A 15,345-nucleotide genomic window follows, 5' to 3' on the forward strand; every position below is an offset into this window, starting at 1 on the left:
TTAACAAGGGAATGCAGAGAAAAGCATTTGTTGAGAGTTCTACTGTGTGTTAGGCACTATATTATGTGCTTGACATTTATTATTATATAGTCATTACAATAGCATCACAAACTAGATGTGCTGTTACAGCCTATTTTTTTTATTATTTAGTCAGCTGTGGTTCAGAAACATTGATTAATTGACCTATGATTCTATAGTTAAAGAGAGTAGCAGACCCAGAAACCGCCACTGCTGCTAACAAGAGCTTGAACGCTGTAAATTTTTGGTCTTGGAGGGTGCCATGGTGCCCCCCATGAGGCCTAAGAAACTAGTCAGCTACTCAGTTTGAAAATTCTTCAAATTTTCAAATGTGATGATGACTTTGTTTCTGCAACCTCACCTTTGAATAAGAAGCCCAGAACAATACCAAAGGAGTTAATACTAGAAACTGAAGAATGTCCAGAAAGAAGATATCCCACTACAAGAGAAAACACCTAAAAAAGGATGGCTATAGGTGACGAACTTTACCAGCGAGACTTAGAAGTGGCGCTAGCTTTATCAGTGAAGGAACTTCCAGCGGTCACCATTGATGGGGGAGAGGCTCGAGATACAAGCACCAAAAAAATGTGGCAGCAGCGAAATTGGGATAATGACTAAGGCTCCCCACCTCTCCGATTGCAGTGTACCCAGTGATGATTTAGATTGAGATAAGCTTACCGAGGGAGATGATGTGTGCGGTGCTCAAGGGAAAAGAAAAGCAGCATCAAAAGCTGTGGTACAGCAGAGGAAGAGTCTTTCGGAAGGCAGTCATGGCGGTAGTGCTGACGACTCTGAACCAACCCACTGGTGGAGAGTCTGAGGATGAGTCTGATTTTAGGGAAAGTGAAGATGATGATGCAAACTTCATTGTGGGAGAAAAAAAGTGGAATAAATTAAAAAGAAAGAAGTGAAAGTAAAATCCCCACTTGAAAAAAAGGAGAAGAAACCTCAATCCAAACGTGATCCAAAGTCACTTTGGAAGTGACTTCAAGAGACCGTGCTCCAGCTGCCCTGAAATCAATCTCAACCTTCACCATAAAAGGCTTTATCAGTGAAGAGGCCATTTGGAAACCATTACAAATATGCAAACCTTCAGCTGGAAGCAGAAAACCTACGTAGATGCCACCAGCGCTGTCTGGAAGTAGCAACAGCAGCAGCAACAGCAGCAGGAGCCCACTGGCAGGGGTGTCTGTTAAGTCTCCAAATCAGAGTCTCTGCTTTGGCTTGTCTAGAGTAGCACAAGTGAAACCTTTGCATCCAAATGCTGCTAGTAGCTAATTGTGGTAGTCAACAAAGGTTTGATTAAGAGAATAAGAGTTTTACAAGTGTGTTTATATTTGAATTGTGTTTCTGTTTAAGAAGTATCATAATATAAACGAATCCTTTAATGTAAAAAAAAAAAAAAAAAGAGTAGTAGACCCACGATTTGCCTGTCAGCCTGCATGAGTCCCACATCAATTCTTTTGTCCCTCAGCAGCACTGAGGTTAAGGTACAGATCCTAGTCAGATCAGCTCAGAAAGTCAGATTTAGTTATGTGTTTGCTGATTTAGAGTTTTCCTAAGAAACCAGGTTAGTCCAAGCATTTGTTCTAATATATTTGACAACTAGTGATAACTAGGGGTAATTAGTGCAGTGGCAACTAGTCTCTTGTTTTTACTGTCAAAGATTTTAGGATGGCTCTCATTACCTATGGCCATAGTACATAGCTTTTACATAAGCATGACCTAATCAGGCAAGTTCTTAGATAAAGAGATGTCTTCTCTCCTTGAGATGAATGCTTTTTCCAGAAGTGATGGATATGTAATCTAGGTGTAGGCCATGATACGTTAATTAATTTTATCATCTATTTAGAGGATATTTCTAAATGATTCCTGTTTACTGACTTCCCCGTCTAGTTTTCCCTTTAGACTTGTCCCTTGACCAGTTCCTTGAAGCCTTTTCTTTTTTGTAGATTTTTTTTTCTTTTTTCTCTCTTGACTTTTCTACAATCTTTTCTCATTTTTTTCTTTTTTCTTTCTTCTCTGCTTTTCTTGGTGTTTCTTTTGTTCCATCAATTTTTTCCCTTTCTTCCAGGTAAGTATTCTCTGTTTTTCTGTAGACAAAATCAAAAGCACATAGAATTTCATGATTTTAGGGCATCTTAGAGATGAATTAATCAAAATACCCTCTGGTACTACAACCTGTGTTTAACATCCTCACCAAGTGATTATTTAAATGGAGAATTTGAAATGCAAAAGAGATTAAAATGACTTACTTGGATATGATAAGTGACAGAAATGAGATTTACATTCATGTTTTTTCCTTTTTTCCTCATCGTAATAGGTGAATGTTTTAATAATAGAAAGATGGGGAGTGGGTCTAGTGAACACAGTGAAGGTGCGTAAGGAAGGAATTGGCAGGAGAGGTCGAGTTTCAAGAATAACGACACTGGGTTGGATGGGAATAAGAGTTTTCGAAAAGATGTCAGAATATTTGGGCTTATAAGTTAGATCAAGATGGCTTACAGAAATGAGGGACACACACACACACACAGAAAGGAATGAAGGATACGGGATATTGGGAGTTTAGAAAAGCACATTAAAATAGAGGGTTCAAGAGAATCATGAGCAGTTTTTTTGTTGGTTGGTTGAATTGAATGAACTAGCATACTTCGGGTTTTCTGTTGAGAGGTATTAAAATCATTTGAGCCACAGGGAAGGCTTTTTACAGCATATAGGAATGCTGTACTACTACTACTTCCAGCCCAATCTTGGATTAGATCCTCTCGAGTAATGGGGGAATGGAGATTCTGAACCACACAGATATATGGCCCAAGGTAGGGGTCTCCTCACTCCACCTCTTTTTCTAATACTCTGATGTCCTTCCCATGTACTTGTAGGGTTTGGTGGGCTAGGACTGGCTGTCAAATCAGTAACAGACTTCATTTGGGTAGTTGGTAACATGTCTACATTGAGATGATTACATGGATGACTTTCAGTTTAGCTTGTCATCCAGGAGCAGGAAATGGCTTCTACTCTTGATCATTTGATGCTGTGCTTGTTTTGGGAATCTGCTTTCATAGGCTAAAGATTTAAAAGTTTGGAGGGTACCACTGAGCCCTGCACTTGTTGTAGGGCTATGCTGTACTTGTATCCCTGTGACTTACTGTAACTGGAATCTTGAACCTCCCATTCCCCTTTACCCATTTTGTCCATCTTCCCACCCCATTCTCTTCGGGTGATACAGAATTCTCTGTATTTCTGGGTCTGTTTCTGTTTATTTTTGCTTTTACTGCTCTTGCCTCAGGAGCAGTAAAAGCAAAGCAAACTGTTGGGACTACGTCAAAATCAAAAGCTTTTACACAGTGAAGGGATCAGTCCACACAATGAAAAGGCAACCTATGGAATAGGAGCAGATATTTGCAAATGACATAGCCAATAAAGGGTTAGTATACAAATAAAAAGAACTGATAGAACTCAGCACCAAAAACACAACCCAATTTAAAAATTATCAGAAGACATGAACAGACATTTTTCCAAAGAAAAAAACACACAATGACCAACAGGCACCTAAGAAGATACTCAGCATCACTCAGCTTCAGGGAAATGGAAATCAAACTACAATGAGATACCACTGCCTACCTGTCAGAATGGCTAAAATAAAAAACATAAATAACAATGTTGGCATGTATGTGGAGAAAAAGGAATCGTCTTGGATTATCGGTGTGAATGCAAACTAATGCAGCCACTGTGGAAACAGTATGGCGTTTCCTCCAAAAGGTAAAAACTGAACTACCCTACAATCCAGTAATCACACTATTGGGTATTTATGCCCCAAAATAGGAAAATACCAATTTGAATGGATACATGTACCCCTATGGTTACTACAGCATTAGTTACAATAGTCAGCCCGAGTGTCCATTGAGAGATGAATGGATAAAGAAGTGGCACATATATATACAATGGAATATTCAGCCATAGAAAAAATGAAATTTTGCCATTTCAGTGAAATAGAGGGAACTAGAGAGTATTGTGCTAAGTGGAGTTAAGTCAGAGAAAGACAAATACCATATGATTTTACTCATATGTAGAATTTAAGAAACAATAGAAATGAGCAAAGAAAAAAAAAACAACAAAAAGCGAGAGACAGACAACCAAGAAACTGACTCTTAACCATAGTGAACAAGTTGATGGTTACCAGAGGGGAGATGGGTAGGGAAACAGGTGAAATAGGAGCTAAGGGTTAAGGAATGCACTTGTCGTGCTGAGCGCTGGGTGATGGAATTACCATATCATTATATTGTATACATGAAACTAATACAGCACAGTGTGATACTGGAATTAAAATAAAAACTTAATAACAAAAACAGAGGCTAAAGTTCAATTACATCAAGAAACTTCATTCAATAAATAAATAGATGACCTTTCACTTGATTTTTTTTTCATTAACTTGTTTTTGTTGTATATTTTTGCTCTAAAGTATTTCCGTTAAACCTGGTGATGATAATGCTTCATGGCCTACATCAGATGATGAAGACTTAAGTTTCAATATGAAGGTAATATACTCTCTTGTGAAATTAATTTTTCTGCTCTGAATTTAGTCTTGTGTATTATTTTCTCTTAAAACTTAGCAGTGGCCTGCCTATCATCATTTTATGTTTGAAGTGGAAAGTTGGTCAGAACAAACCACTTGATAGAAATATGACAAGTTGAATTTTTTTTAACTCTGTTAAATATCAAAGTTAGAAAAAATGGGCTGGAAATATATAATGACAGGAAAATGATATCGGGAAAAGCTTTCCCATGATGGAGGAAATACGACATTTGGTCAAGGATAAGGATTCTTACTGTGAGTTTTAAATTATCTTATCATGACTTTTCTTTCTTTTCCTTTCTCTTTTTCTCTTTATCTCTCTTTTTCTTTTCTTCTAACATGACTTTTATAATACTCATTCCTAAATGAATCTTTAGTGGACCCAGTTATTTATTACAGATTTTTTTTTCTTGGACATTTTTTATTTTGGTAGCATACAGTTTTATGAAAAGTTTTTTTTTTTTTTTTTTTTTTTTTTTTTTGCTATTTCTTTCCCTTGTTCTACATTTAGACCAAAATAAGATTGGAAATTGTGGAAATTTAGAAATTTAAATTCTACTTAACACATTCTACTGTGTTTTCAAAATAATTCCATAAAGAGTTTAGTTAAAACTCTTTATCTAAGTGAAGAATACACGTTTTGCCTAAAAAAATAATTAACACTAGAAGCAGAGGCTTTTCATACCCATATGGTAAAATGTCTAATTTCAGAAATCTTTTATATTACAGTTTTTCAAAAATATCTACTCATAATCTTAGTATCAGATTCTAAGATTCAAACTTTTAGTCACTTTATATTTATTTAAATATTCATGTTAAAGCTCCTGCATCATGGGACGCCTGGGTGGCTCAGTTGGTTAAGCAGCTGCCTTCAGCTCAGATCATGATCCCAGCGTCCTGGGATCGAGTCCCACATCGGGCTCCTTGCTCCGCAGGGAGCCTGCTTCTCCCTCTGACTCTGCCTGCCATGCTGTCTGCCTGTGCTCGCTCTCGCTCTCTCTCTCTCTCTCTCTGACAAAAAAATAATAAAATCTTTAAAATAAAATAAAATAAAAAGCTCCTGCATCATTATAAGCTATTGGATTTTAGGAAACATAATTGTGCATCTCCTGGAACACCTAGAATAAAAGCTTGCTTGAAGAAGCAATTTTAATATTTTTTGAATGTGAATTAATGAGCAGACAGATGGAATTCTGTATAATGGAATGTTATATAAATAATGTAATGTGCATAATATGTCATAATTAAATATAAAAAATTTTTGAAATACATAATTTAAAAATTTATATTCCCTCTTCATGTTTAGGATGTATAAGTGCAAATGAATTATGTTGAGGAAATAAATGAGAAAGAAGGTTACAATCTATTTTTTACTATTCTTTAATTGTGAGCTTAGAATTTTAGATAGAGAGTCTATCTTTTTTCTCCTGTATTTTTTTTTCCTGCTTTGTTGAAGATTATTTGACCATAGAGTTGAGGGTCCATATATGGACTCTATTCTGTTCCACTGGTCTATGTGTCTCTTTTTGTGCCAGTTCCATGTGTTCATCATCATCATTAGACATCAGAGAGATTCAAAGCAAAAACACATTGAGATACCACCTTACACCAGTTAGAATGGCCAAAATCAACAAGACAGTAAACAACAAGTGTTGGAGAAGATGTGGAGAAAGGGGAAACTTCTTACAGTGTTGGTGGGAATGCAAGTTGGTGCAGCCACATTGGAAAACTGTGCTACCCGATGACCTTGCAGTTGCACTGCTGGATATTTACCCCAAAGATACAGATGTAGTGAACAGAAGGGCCATCTTTACCCCAACGTTCATAGCAGCAATGGCCACAGTCGCCAAACTGTGGAAAGAACCAAGATGCCCTTCAACGGTTGAATGGATAAAGAAGATGTGGTCCATATACACTATGGAGTATTATGCCTCCATCAGAAAAGATGTGTACCCAACTTTTGTATGAACATGGATGGGACTAGAGGAGATTATGCTACATGAAATAAATCAAGCAGAGAGAGTCAATTATCATATGGTTTCACTTACTTGTGGAGCATAAGAAATAACATGGAGGGCATAGAGAGATGGAGAGGAGAAGGGAGTTGAGAGAAATTGGAAGGGGAGAAGAACCATGAGAGACTATGGACTCTGAAAAACAATTGGAGGGTTTTGTAGGGGCTGGCATGGGAGGTTGGTTGAGCTTGGTGGTGGGTTTTAAGGAGGGCACGTATTGCATGGAGCACTGGGTGTGGTGCATAAACAATGAATTTTGGAACACACACATCTCTCCTAATCCTCACCCCAGGAGAAAATGTAGGCTAGTAAATGGCAGAACTGAGATTTGAATCTACATGTGAATGATTCCAAAACCCATGTTCTTTGTGTAATGGTGCTCATTTGACAATGGTGAATATTATAATTATTTTACCAAATGTGTTATTTGTAATCCTTAATACTATTAATTTCTTTTCTAGAATACCCCAAAACCAAACTTAAGAAAACTAATGAATGCTTCTCAGCTTTTCAAGAAATGTAAGCTGTTTGAAGACTTGTTATGCACTGATTTTTGTCCATTCTTGTGTTAGTAACTTGAAATTACAGATATTTTCATATACTCTTTATTTTTTTTTTTTACTAAGTGGAAATAGAACTTGGCCTTCTATCACCGGGAGATAAAACTTTATCTGAGCATGATAATTCTGAAAAACAAATGTGACGATACAGTTGGTGTTTTTTTCCAAACCATCTGGTGACATCTGTGACTCTTCTCCTCCTGCTTTGCCATCGCCTGATTCTATTCTAAAACCTCCTTTCACATCGTTAGGCCTTGGTCTTACAAAGGTAAGTTGTTTCATTTTAAACTTTTTCCCTGTTCATATTTTATTGTCTTGATCCTTCTAATGAAAAGAATCTTAGGAAGAAAGGGAAGTCCTCAAGATCATAAGAGAAAGCAGTGTCATACTGGAAGAGAGGTAATTGGATTGAGATTTATAAAGTCTGGTGGGAGTGAACAGTTCTTAGGTATGCCATTATGGGAGGAAAGAATTACAGAGCAACTGGAAAGAACAGCTATAGATGGAATATGAAGATGAGGGAGGAGGTGAAGGGAAAGAATTCATTTAAGAAGGGCTAGATGACTGTAAAGCTTGCAAAGTTCAGAGAGATTATTATAAAAACACAATAGCAGTTGTGGGGCTACGGGAGAGCAGATACTCTACATTATAAAATATGGTAGAAATCATTTCAAGTGTCAATTAAGAAAACGGAGTCAGGTAATAAAAAAATGCTCACTCCTCTGAATGATTACAGCTTATTTCTATGAAGAAGTGGAGGAAAATTTTATTCTTACTTTTAAGTTGATAAAGTGTTATATTGTATATGTAATTTAGCAAATCCTGTGTTTATAGATAATGCAAAGTGAAATCTGTTTTAGGCCTTAATCAGATTTATTATGAATTTTGAATTTTGGCCATTATCCTTTTTTTTTAATTTTTTCAATTTATTTATTTTCAGAAAAACAGTATTCATTATTTTTTTTTACCAACCCAGTGCTCTATGCAATCCGTGCCCTCTATAATACCCACCACCTGGTACCCCAACCTCCCACACCCCCCTGCCACTTTAATCCCTCAGATTGTTTTTCAGAGTCCATAGTCTCTCATGATTCACCTCCCCTTCCAATTTACCCCAACTCCCTTCTCCTCTCTAACACTCCTTGTCCTCCATGATATTTGTTATGCTCCACAAATAAGTGAAACCATATGATAATTGACTCTCTCTGCTTGACTTATTTCACTCAGCATAATCTCTTCCAGTCCTGTCCATGTTGCTACAAAAGTCGGGTATTCATCCTTTCTGATGGAGGCATAATACTCCATAATGTATATGGACCACATCTTCCTTATCCATTCGTCCGTTGAAGGGCATCTTGGATTTTATTTATTTTCTGTGTGTGTGAGAGAGAGTACAAGAGCAGGGGGAGGGGCAGTGGAGAAGCAGACTCCCTACTGAGTAGGGAGCCTGATGAAGGACTTGATCCCATGAGCCTGGGATCATGACCTTCATGAGCTGAGGGCAGATGCTTAACCAACTGAGCCAACCAGGTGCTCTTTCTTGTGGCTTCTAATTTATGTACTGTGTGGTGTAATCTTGGAAAGTTTTAGATCTTTTTGAGAATAAAGAGAGGAGAGAAGTAAACACCTTACGTAGTCTTTTCATTACTCAAAACTGAAATTTATGACTATGTAAGTGAGGTTCTTAATCTTTATCCATTAAATGAAATAAATTTTAAGGTGCAACACTCTTAAAGAAAAAATATAATTTTTTTAAAGATTTTATTTATTTATTTGACAGACAGAGATCACAAGTAGGCAGAGAGGCAGGCAGAGAGAGAGTGGAGGCAGGCTCTCTACTGAGCAGAGAGCCCAATGCGAGGCTCGATCCCAGAACCCTGGGATCGTGACCTGGGCTGAAGGCAGAGGCTCAACCCACTGAGCCACCCAGGCACCCGATATTTATCTTTTTCACATCATGAGTAATGTCATTTTTCCTACTCCAAATGTATTTGTCTAGAAATTTCTTCATAAGTCTTCTGGGTGCTTCAGGATGTCTGGGTGGCTCAGTTAGTTAAGCATCTATCTTTGGTTCAGGTTTTGATCCCAGGGTGCTGGGATTGAGTCCTGCATTGGGCTTCTTGTTCAGCGGGTAGCCTGCTTCTCTCTCTGCCTGCCCCTCCCTCTACTTGTACTCCCTGTCTCCAACAAACAAATAAATAAAATCTTTAAAAAAAAAAAAGGCTCTGGGGTGCTTCAAATTTGGTATGTCCCAGATTGAAGACATTGTTTCTGATGCTTTCTTCTTCCCTGGCTTTTTGTAATCTGCTCTGTCATTTGTTTTCCCCATCCTAGTAGATAGCACCACTGAAACACTGAAGTAGGAAAAATCCTGGACTCCAAACTTCCCTGAAATTACTACATCCAGGGACACTTTGGTGGCTTGCTCGGTTAAGCATCTGACTGTTGGTGTTGCTCAGGTCATGATCTCAGGGTCCTGGTATGAAGCCCCTGGTCGGCCCCCATACTGAGTAGGGAGTCTACTTGAGGATTCTCTCTCTTCCTCTTCCTCTGCCCCTCCACCTGCATGCACACCCTCTCCTTCTAAATATAAATAAATTATATCTTTTAGAAAAAAACATCGCATCTCTACCTTTGAATCCAATAATACATTATATGTTAATTAATTGAATTTAAATTAGAAAAAGGGACACCTGGGTGGCTTAGTCAGTTAAGCGTCTGCCTTCAGCTCAGGTCAGGATCTCGGGGTTCTGGGCTTGAGTCCCTCATTGGGCTCCTTGCTCAGCGAGGAGTCTGCTTCTCTCTCTGCCTGCTTCTCTTCCTGCTTGTGCTCTCTCTCTCTGACAAATAAATATAAAACCTTTAAAAAATATTAAAAAGCAAAAAAAGAAAAAATCACCACATTCAGTCACTCTCTCCATTCACTATTTTGTATCTGCTTCCCATTTTTCATATCTTAATATAATTCCCTCTCTCTCTGTCCTATAATTTGAAATCCTCTTCTGGCTTGGGTTCCTTTTTTTTAATTCAAAGATTTTATTTATTTACTTGACAGACAGATCACAAGTAGGCAGAGCGAAGAAGAGAAAGCAGGCTCCTCGCTGAGCAGAAAGCCTGATGCGGGGTTCGATCACCCGCATCAGGGATCATGACCTGATGATCCCTGAGCCAAAGGCAGAGGCTTTAACCCACTGAGCCACCCAGGTGCCCCTTGGGTTCCTTTATGTTCATCTCTACATTGCTATGAGAGTGAGCTTTCTAGAATATATTTGTGGTGATGTAACTCCTCTGCTTCTTTAGTGGATGCCCATTACCTGAAGGAGAAAGTTTATATTCCAGCATCACACTTGCCTTTTTTGTTTCAGTCCTGGTTTTCCAATTCTGTCTCTCTATCCCACTCCAAAAAATTGTGTTCCAGTTTTGCCACCTTCTGTAGCTATAGTCACTTACTGTGTTATTCCATACGTCATCCTTTTGCTCATTCTACCTTTTCTAGAATGCCCTTCACACTGTCTTTGTGTAGTCTCTCTCTCCAGATACAGCCCTACCTTTGCAGCATTTCCTGAGCTTCCCATATACAACTGTTTTCCCCTTTGTGCCTTCACTGTGCTTTATTCACTTCACCTGTAGAACTAGTAAATGATACTCTTCTGTTCTCGTTTTTGTCCATCTCTACCCCTACTAGGATACATGACAGTCTCTTTTATTTATATTTCCAGCTTCTCCCAGGATAGTGCCTATGACTTGATGGACGCATTTGTCTTTCTGAGTGAGTGGGTGAGCACGTGAATTGATGTGATGTTTTCTGAAGTCGGGCTTTTGTTTTGTGTTGTTTTTATAGGAAGGAGAGGAGCGGCCAGCGATTGGAACAAAGGACGATGGTATCACTGAAAGTGTTCCACAAGCACAAACCTTTAATGACTGTTTGACTTCTGCTGACAGGGCAGATAAAAACGATAGACATGGTAAGTTAGTGAACATCTCCACATTTTTTTCTAGGCCTAAATGCTAGTATAAGAAATATCACCGTATGTAGATCTAGTTATATTCCCCCATTTCATTAAGATATTTTTCTTTTTCTTTTTGCTGTCTTTCTTTTTATGTATACCAGCTTTTGGTTCCTGAAAATTCTTCAACCCTCTGAAAATCTTTACTGCTTTTACTTTTATTTTATTGAAGTATTCATGAAGGGGGTATAGGCTTGTATATACGTTTAAAATTCATAATACATGTTCTCATTAAGGTATCTTTGACTGTATTTTATAGCTATGCTGTCAGCATTAGGATTTGCAGAACAAAATGAAGAATCACCTTGGGATTCTGAGGTACCGTTTTATTATTATTTTAAAATAAAAGCAAGGAGTGATTTTCAAACGTAAAAGGGATGCTTAGACTTTACTCTCTCATCTCTGCATTTGCCTATAAAAACTATTTCCTTATAATTTTTACCTGTAATTGATAAAATATTTATGTGCTAAATATAATAATCCAGCAAATATAGTTCTATTAATTTACAAACTTAACCTAATGAAAACTGTGTAGTAGTAGTATTGCAGAAAACGGAGGCTTAGACGTGATAAGGAATTAGTTTGTGTTTTGAAATTAAGTTATCTAAATAACCAAAGAATTACTCCAGGCCACTTATGGCCAGATATATGATTCTGTGGTGTATATGGATGTGCAAAACTCCTAATGAGATCTAGAAAGAGTTTGGATTTTAGTTTTTCACAAGTTGGAATTTGAAAAGATGATACCTGGGACTTGAAACTGTATCTATCTATCTGTCTGTCTATCTATCTATCTATCTGTATGTATGTATATGCATATGTATATGTATATTTTAAAAATATTTTGTGTATCTATGTAGTTGAGAGAGAGAGTTAGTGAGTGGGAGGGAGAGGGAGAATCTGAAGCAGACTCCAGTCTGAGCACAGAGCTCAACTGAACCATGGGGGGCCCCTGAAACTATTATATTTGGATTGTTAAGTAGATTTACAAGGAGCATTGTGATTATAATAAAAATTATAGTAATATAATGGTATTAGTGGTATTATTACCACTGGTTTAGTGGTGTTTTATTTATTTTTAAAAAGATTTTATTTATTTATTTGAGAGAGAGAGAGAGAAAGGGAGCATGAGTGGGGGGAGGGGCAGAGGGCAAGGGAGAAGCAGGCTCCCCACTCCCCATTTCTGGGGCTCTATCCCAGAAATGCCTAGGCATCCCTGGTTTAGTGGTGCTTTCAATAGGTAAAAACTATTTCAGATAGTTAAAATAGTATGCCTTGAGTATCTTTGTGGCAGCCTTACTTACAGAAACGTAAGTGTAAGGTAACGATGACCTTTTCTAAGGTGACAGACTATGGAGGGAGCTTTAAAGGGGCCTGATCTCTTAGGACAGGTAGGTGCTATACAGTACAGCAAGCACTGTGTTTGAAGTCAAAAGATACAGTGGCATCCAGGTTCTGTCACTTGGTAGCTGTGGGATCCCAGAAAAAACTTGTTTAACCTGTTTGAATGTCACAGAACTCATTCATAAAAATGGTTCTAATACCTACCTCTCAGGTATGTGTAATGAACAAGTATGAAAACACTTTGTAAACTGTTAAGGGCACTATAGAAACATGAGACAAAAATGATCACAGCAGTATTAGTGATTTACTAAATATCGAGGACCCTTTTTTGAAATGTGAAGATTTCTGAAGGGCAATAAAATAAATAGCAGTAGTGTTAAGAAAAGAAGGGGAAAGTTAGAATGGGCAGGTGGATTTCTAATTTGGGCTATGTTAAATTTCAGTGACATTGTGTAGGTATACAGTTGACCCTTGAACAAGATGGGTTTGAATTGTTTGTCCACTTACACTCAGATTTATTTGATACAGTACAGTACTGTTAATGTATTTTTTTCCTCTTCCTTATGATTTTCTTCATAACCTCTTCTTTAGTTTATATTGTAGGAGTACAGTATATAATATATAGGACATACAAAATGTGTTAATTGACTTTACGTTATTGGTAAGGTCAGCATTAGGTTATAATTTACTCTGACCTTCCGTGCTTAGTTTACAGAGTCAATATTCAAATGAGGATTAAGAAGTAGATGAGATCTACAGATCTAATGATCTCTACTCTAGAGATCTAAGGTCTTCTATTTAAATATCTTGGTTTTTAATATACACTTTTTCTATTTTTAAGTCTAATTGCTTTTGAAGTAGGAAGTTCAATAGGAGATGAGTAAAGTTTTGGGGGAATCCAAAGTTACATGTGGAGTTTGGACTGCACGGCTATCAATGCCCTTAACCCTTGCATTGTGCTAGGGTCGATACCTAGTATAGTGACTTGGCACTTGAGACCTTCTCAGTGAGCTTGTTGTTGTTACTTTTAGAGAAAAAGAAAGAGAGAGCATGTGAGAGGGGTGGGGAGGGGCAGAAGAAGAGGGACAGAAAGATTCCCAAGTAGGCTTTGTGCTCATCATGGAGCCCAACATGGGGCTTAATCTCCCAACCCAGAGATCATGAACTGAACTGAAATCAACAGTCAGTTGCTTAACTGACTGAGCCATATAGGTGCCCCCTCAGTGAGATTATTTTAGGTGTTTTGACCTTAAATACATTTGTTATTGAATACCAGCTATATACCAGGCTGTACAAGTTGAGGGGTTAGGCTGTAGTGGTTGATGCAGAAAAATGAGGAATAACAACCCACTGTAAGTCACTGTTAGTGGTTCATATAAAGAAAATGGGAATGTTAGGTTAGGGAACAGTGGGGGAGTTTGCAGTTAGAATGGGGATGAGAATGCGAGCGGAATTTTGTTGGTCAGAAACAATCTCTCTGAGTGTGGCAAGAGCTGCCAAGTAAAGGATGAGAAGGACCAGTTGTGTGAAGGTCTTGGAGACCTTCTAGACATTCTAGACAGACAGAACCGTGGATCACACCTGTTCATCATTTCACTCTAATGTCTTGGAATGACCAGGAAGCAGGAAGATCCACCCCATTGTCATAACCATTGCTATTATTGTTGTTTGTAGAAAAGAAAATGGGTATACTAAAATAAGTGCCTGGTACCTTTTAGGTAATTAACAAATAAATGTTCTTATTATTCCCTTATGAAAGCTTATTATACTTTTTGGAGAGTTTCATACCTATATCTAAAACTTTTTACTATTATTTAAACATAATTTCATGAAAAGTTTTTCTTCCTACTTTGCCATTGCATTTAACCATTATCCTGTCAATAAAGTTTCCAAGCCTTTGTTTATACAAATGAAGCAGCAGTTGCCACACTGTATTCTTTATACTCAACATGATCTACTCCAAGGTTTCTTATGTCAGGTGTCCTATTTTACATGGAAAAAGGTTCTGCTGTTTGGAACAGTTTAAATTTGTAGCAAATATACTTACTAAAGAATTTATTTAAATACATATTTTTAATATCCTTTTATTTTGGTGGGGAATGCAAAGGAGAGTTAGGTGTTTTGTTAGTTCCTGTGGAAATGTACATATAGGTCAGTGTTCTGTCCAAGAAAATATTTACTCTAGCATTTGATGTTCAGTTTACAGCCGGTGGCCAAATGAAGATTAAAAATTATATTTAATTTAGAAAGCATATATGAGTTTTTAAAATGTTTTGGTTTTCAGTATATGCTTTTCTTATTTGTGAGTCTGATGACTATGAAAGTAGGAAGTTCAGATATTTTCTTAGAAAAGGATTAGGAAATCTTTATGCAACTCATTCTTGTTGTTCATTTTAACAGAGTAATTCTGAGAGTCTCCCAGAGACATACGTTCATCATTTATCTGGGCATGCAGATCAGAAAGGGGCAAGTACATTAAATCAGCAAGTAGAAGGTAAGACTTGTATTTTATTAAAAAGTCATTTGATAAAATATTGGTGTAAAATGGGAGCACTGACATATTTCAATATCCAAAGAAAATCACCTATTGAATTAGAGATAAAGAGAAAGATTGAAAAGGAGATAAGTTGAAGTCTTATCAGGTGTCAGTGTCAGTAACACATGAAATTGAGGGTGCCACAAAGGAGCTTACTTAGTGGTTCCATGTCAAGGTACTCTAAGACCAAAGGAACGCCAGGAAATAAGTGGAAAGGATAAAAAGGGTGACTGACGAGAAAGTCAAGAATACGGGGGGAGTAAATGAAGGACAATAAGCAGCTCTCAGAGTG

At 37.4% G+C, this 15,345-nt stretch overlaps 1 protein-coding gene and 1 pseudogene across 1 annotated transcript in view; both read left to right on the top strand.

Moving 5' to 3' along the window:
* LOC123394225 (ankyrin repeat domain-containing protein 7-like) overlaps positions 1-11,461 on the top strand; it is a 30,898-nt gene extending 19,437 nt beyond the window's left edge. Inside the window, exons 8-12 of the mRNA XM_045087984.1 lie at positions 4,478-4,553; positions 7,068-7,125; positions 7,233-7,434; positions 11,008-11,131; positions 11,433-11,461. Of these exons, the coding sequence (XP_044943919.1) occupies positions 4,478-4,553; positions 7,068-7,125; positions 7,233-7,309 (211 nt within the window). The 3' untranslated portion in view covers positions 7,310-7,434; positions 11,008-11,131; positions 11,433-11,461. The remainder of the gene's footprint in view (positions 1-4,477; positions 4,554-7,067; positions 7,126-7,232; positions 7,435-11,007; positions 11,132-11,432) is intronic.
* On the top strand, positions 210-1,972 carry LOC123394226 (annotated as a pseudogene).
* Positions 11,462-15,345: the final 3,884 nt, after the last annotated feature.

This window comes from Mustela putorius, unplaced genomic scaffold, assembly GCF_011764305.1.
Source record: "Mustela putorius furo isolate JIRA1106 unplaced genomic scaffold, ASM1176430v1.1 tig00002044_pilon_pilon_pilon, whole genome shotgun sequence".
Lineage (NCBI taxonomy): Eukaryota > Metazoa > Chordata > Mammalia > Carnivora > Mustelidae > Mustela > Mustela putorius.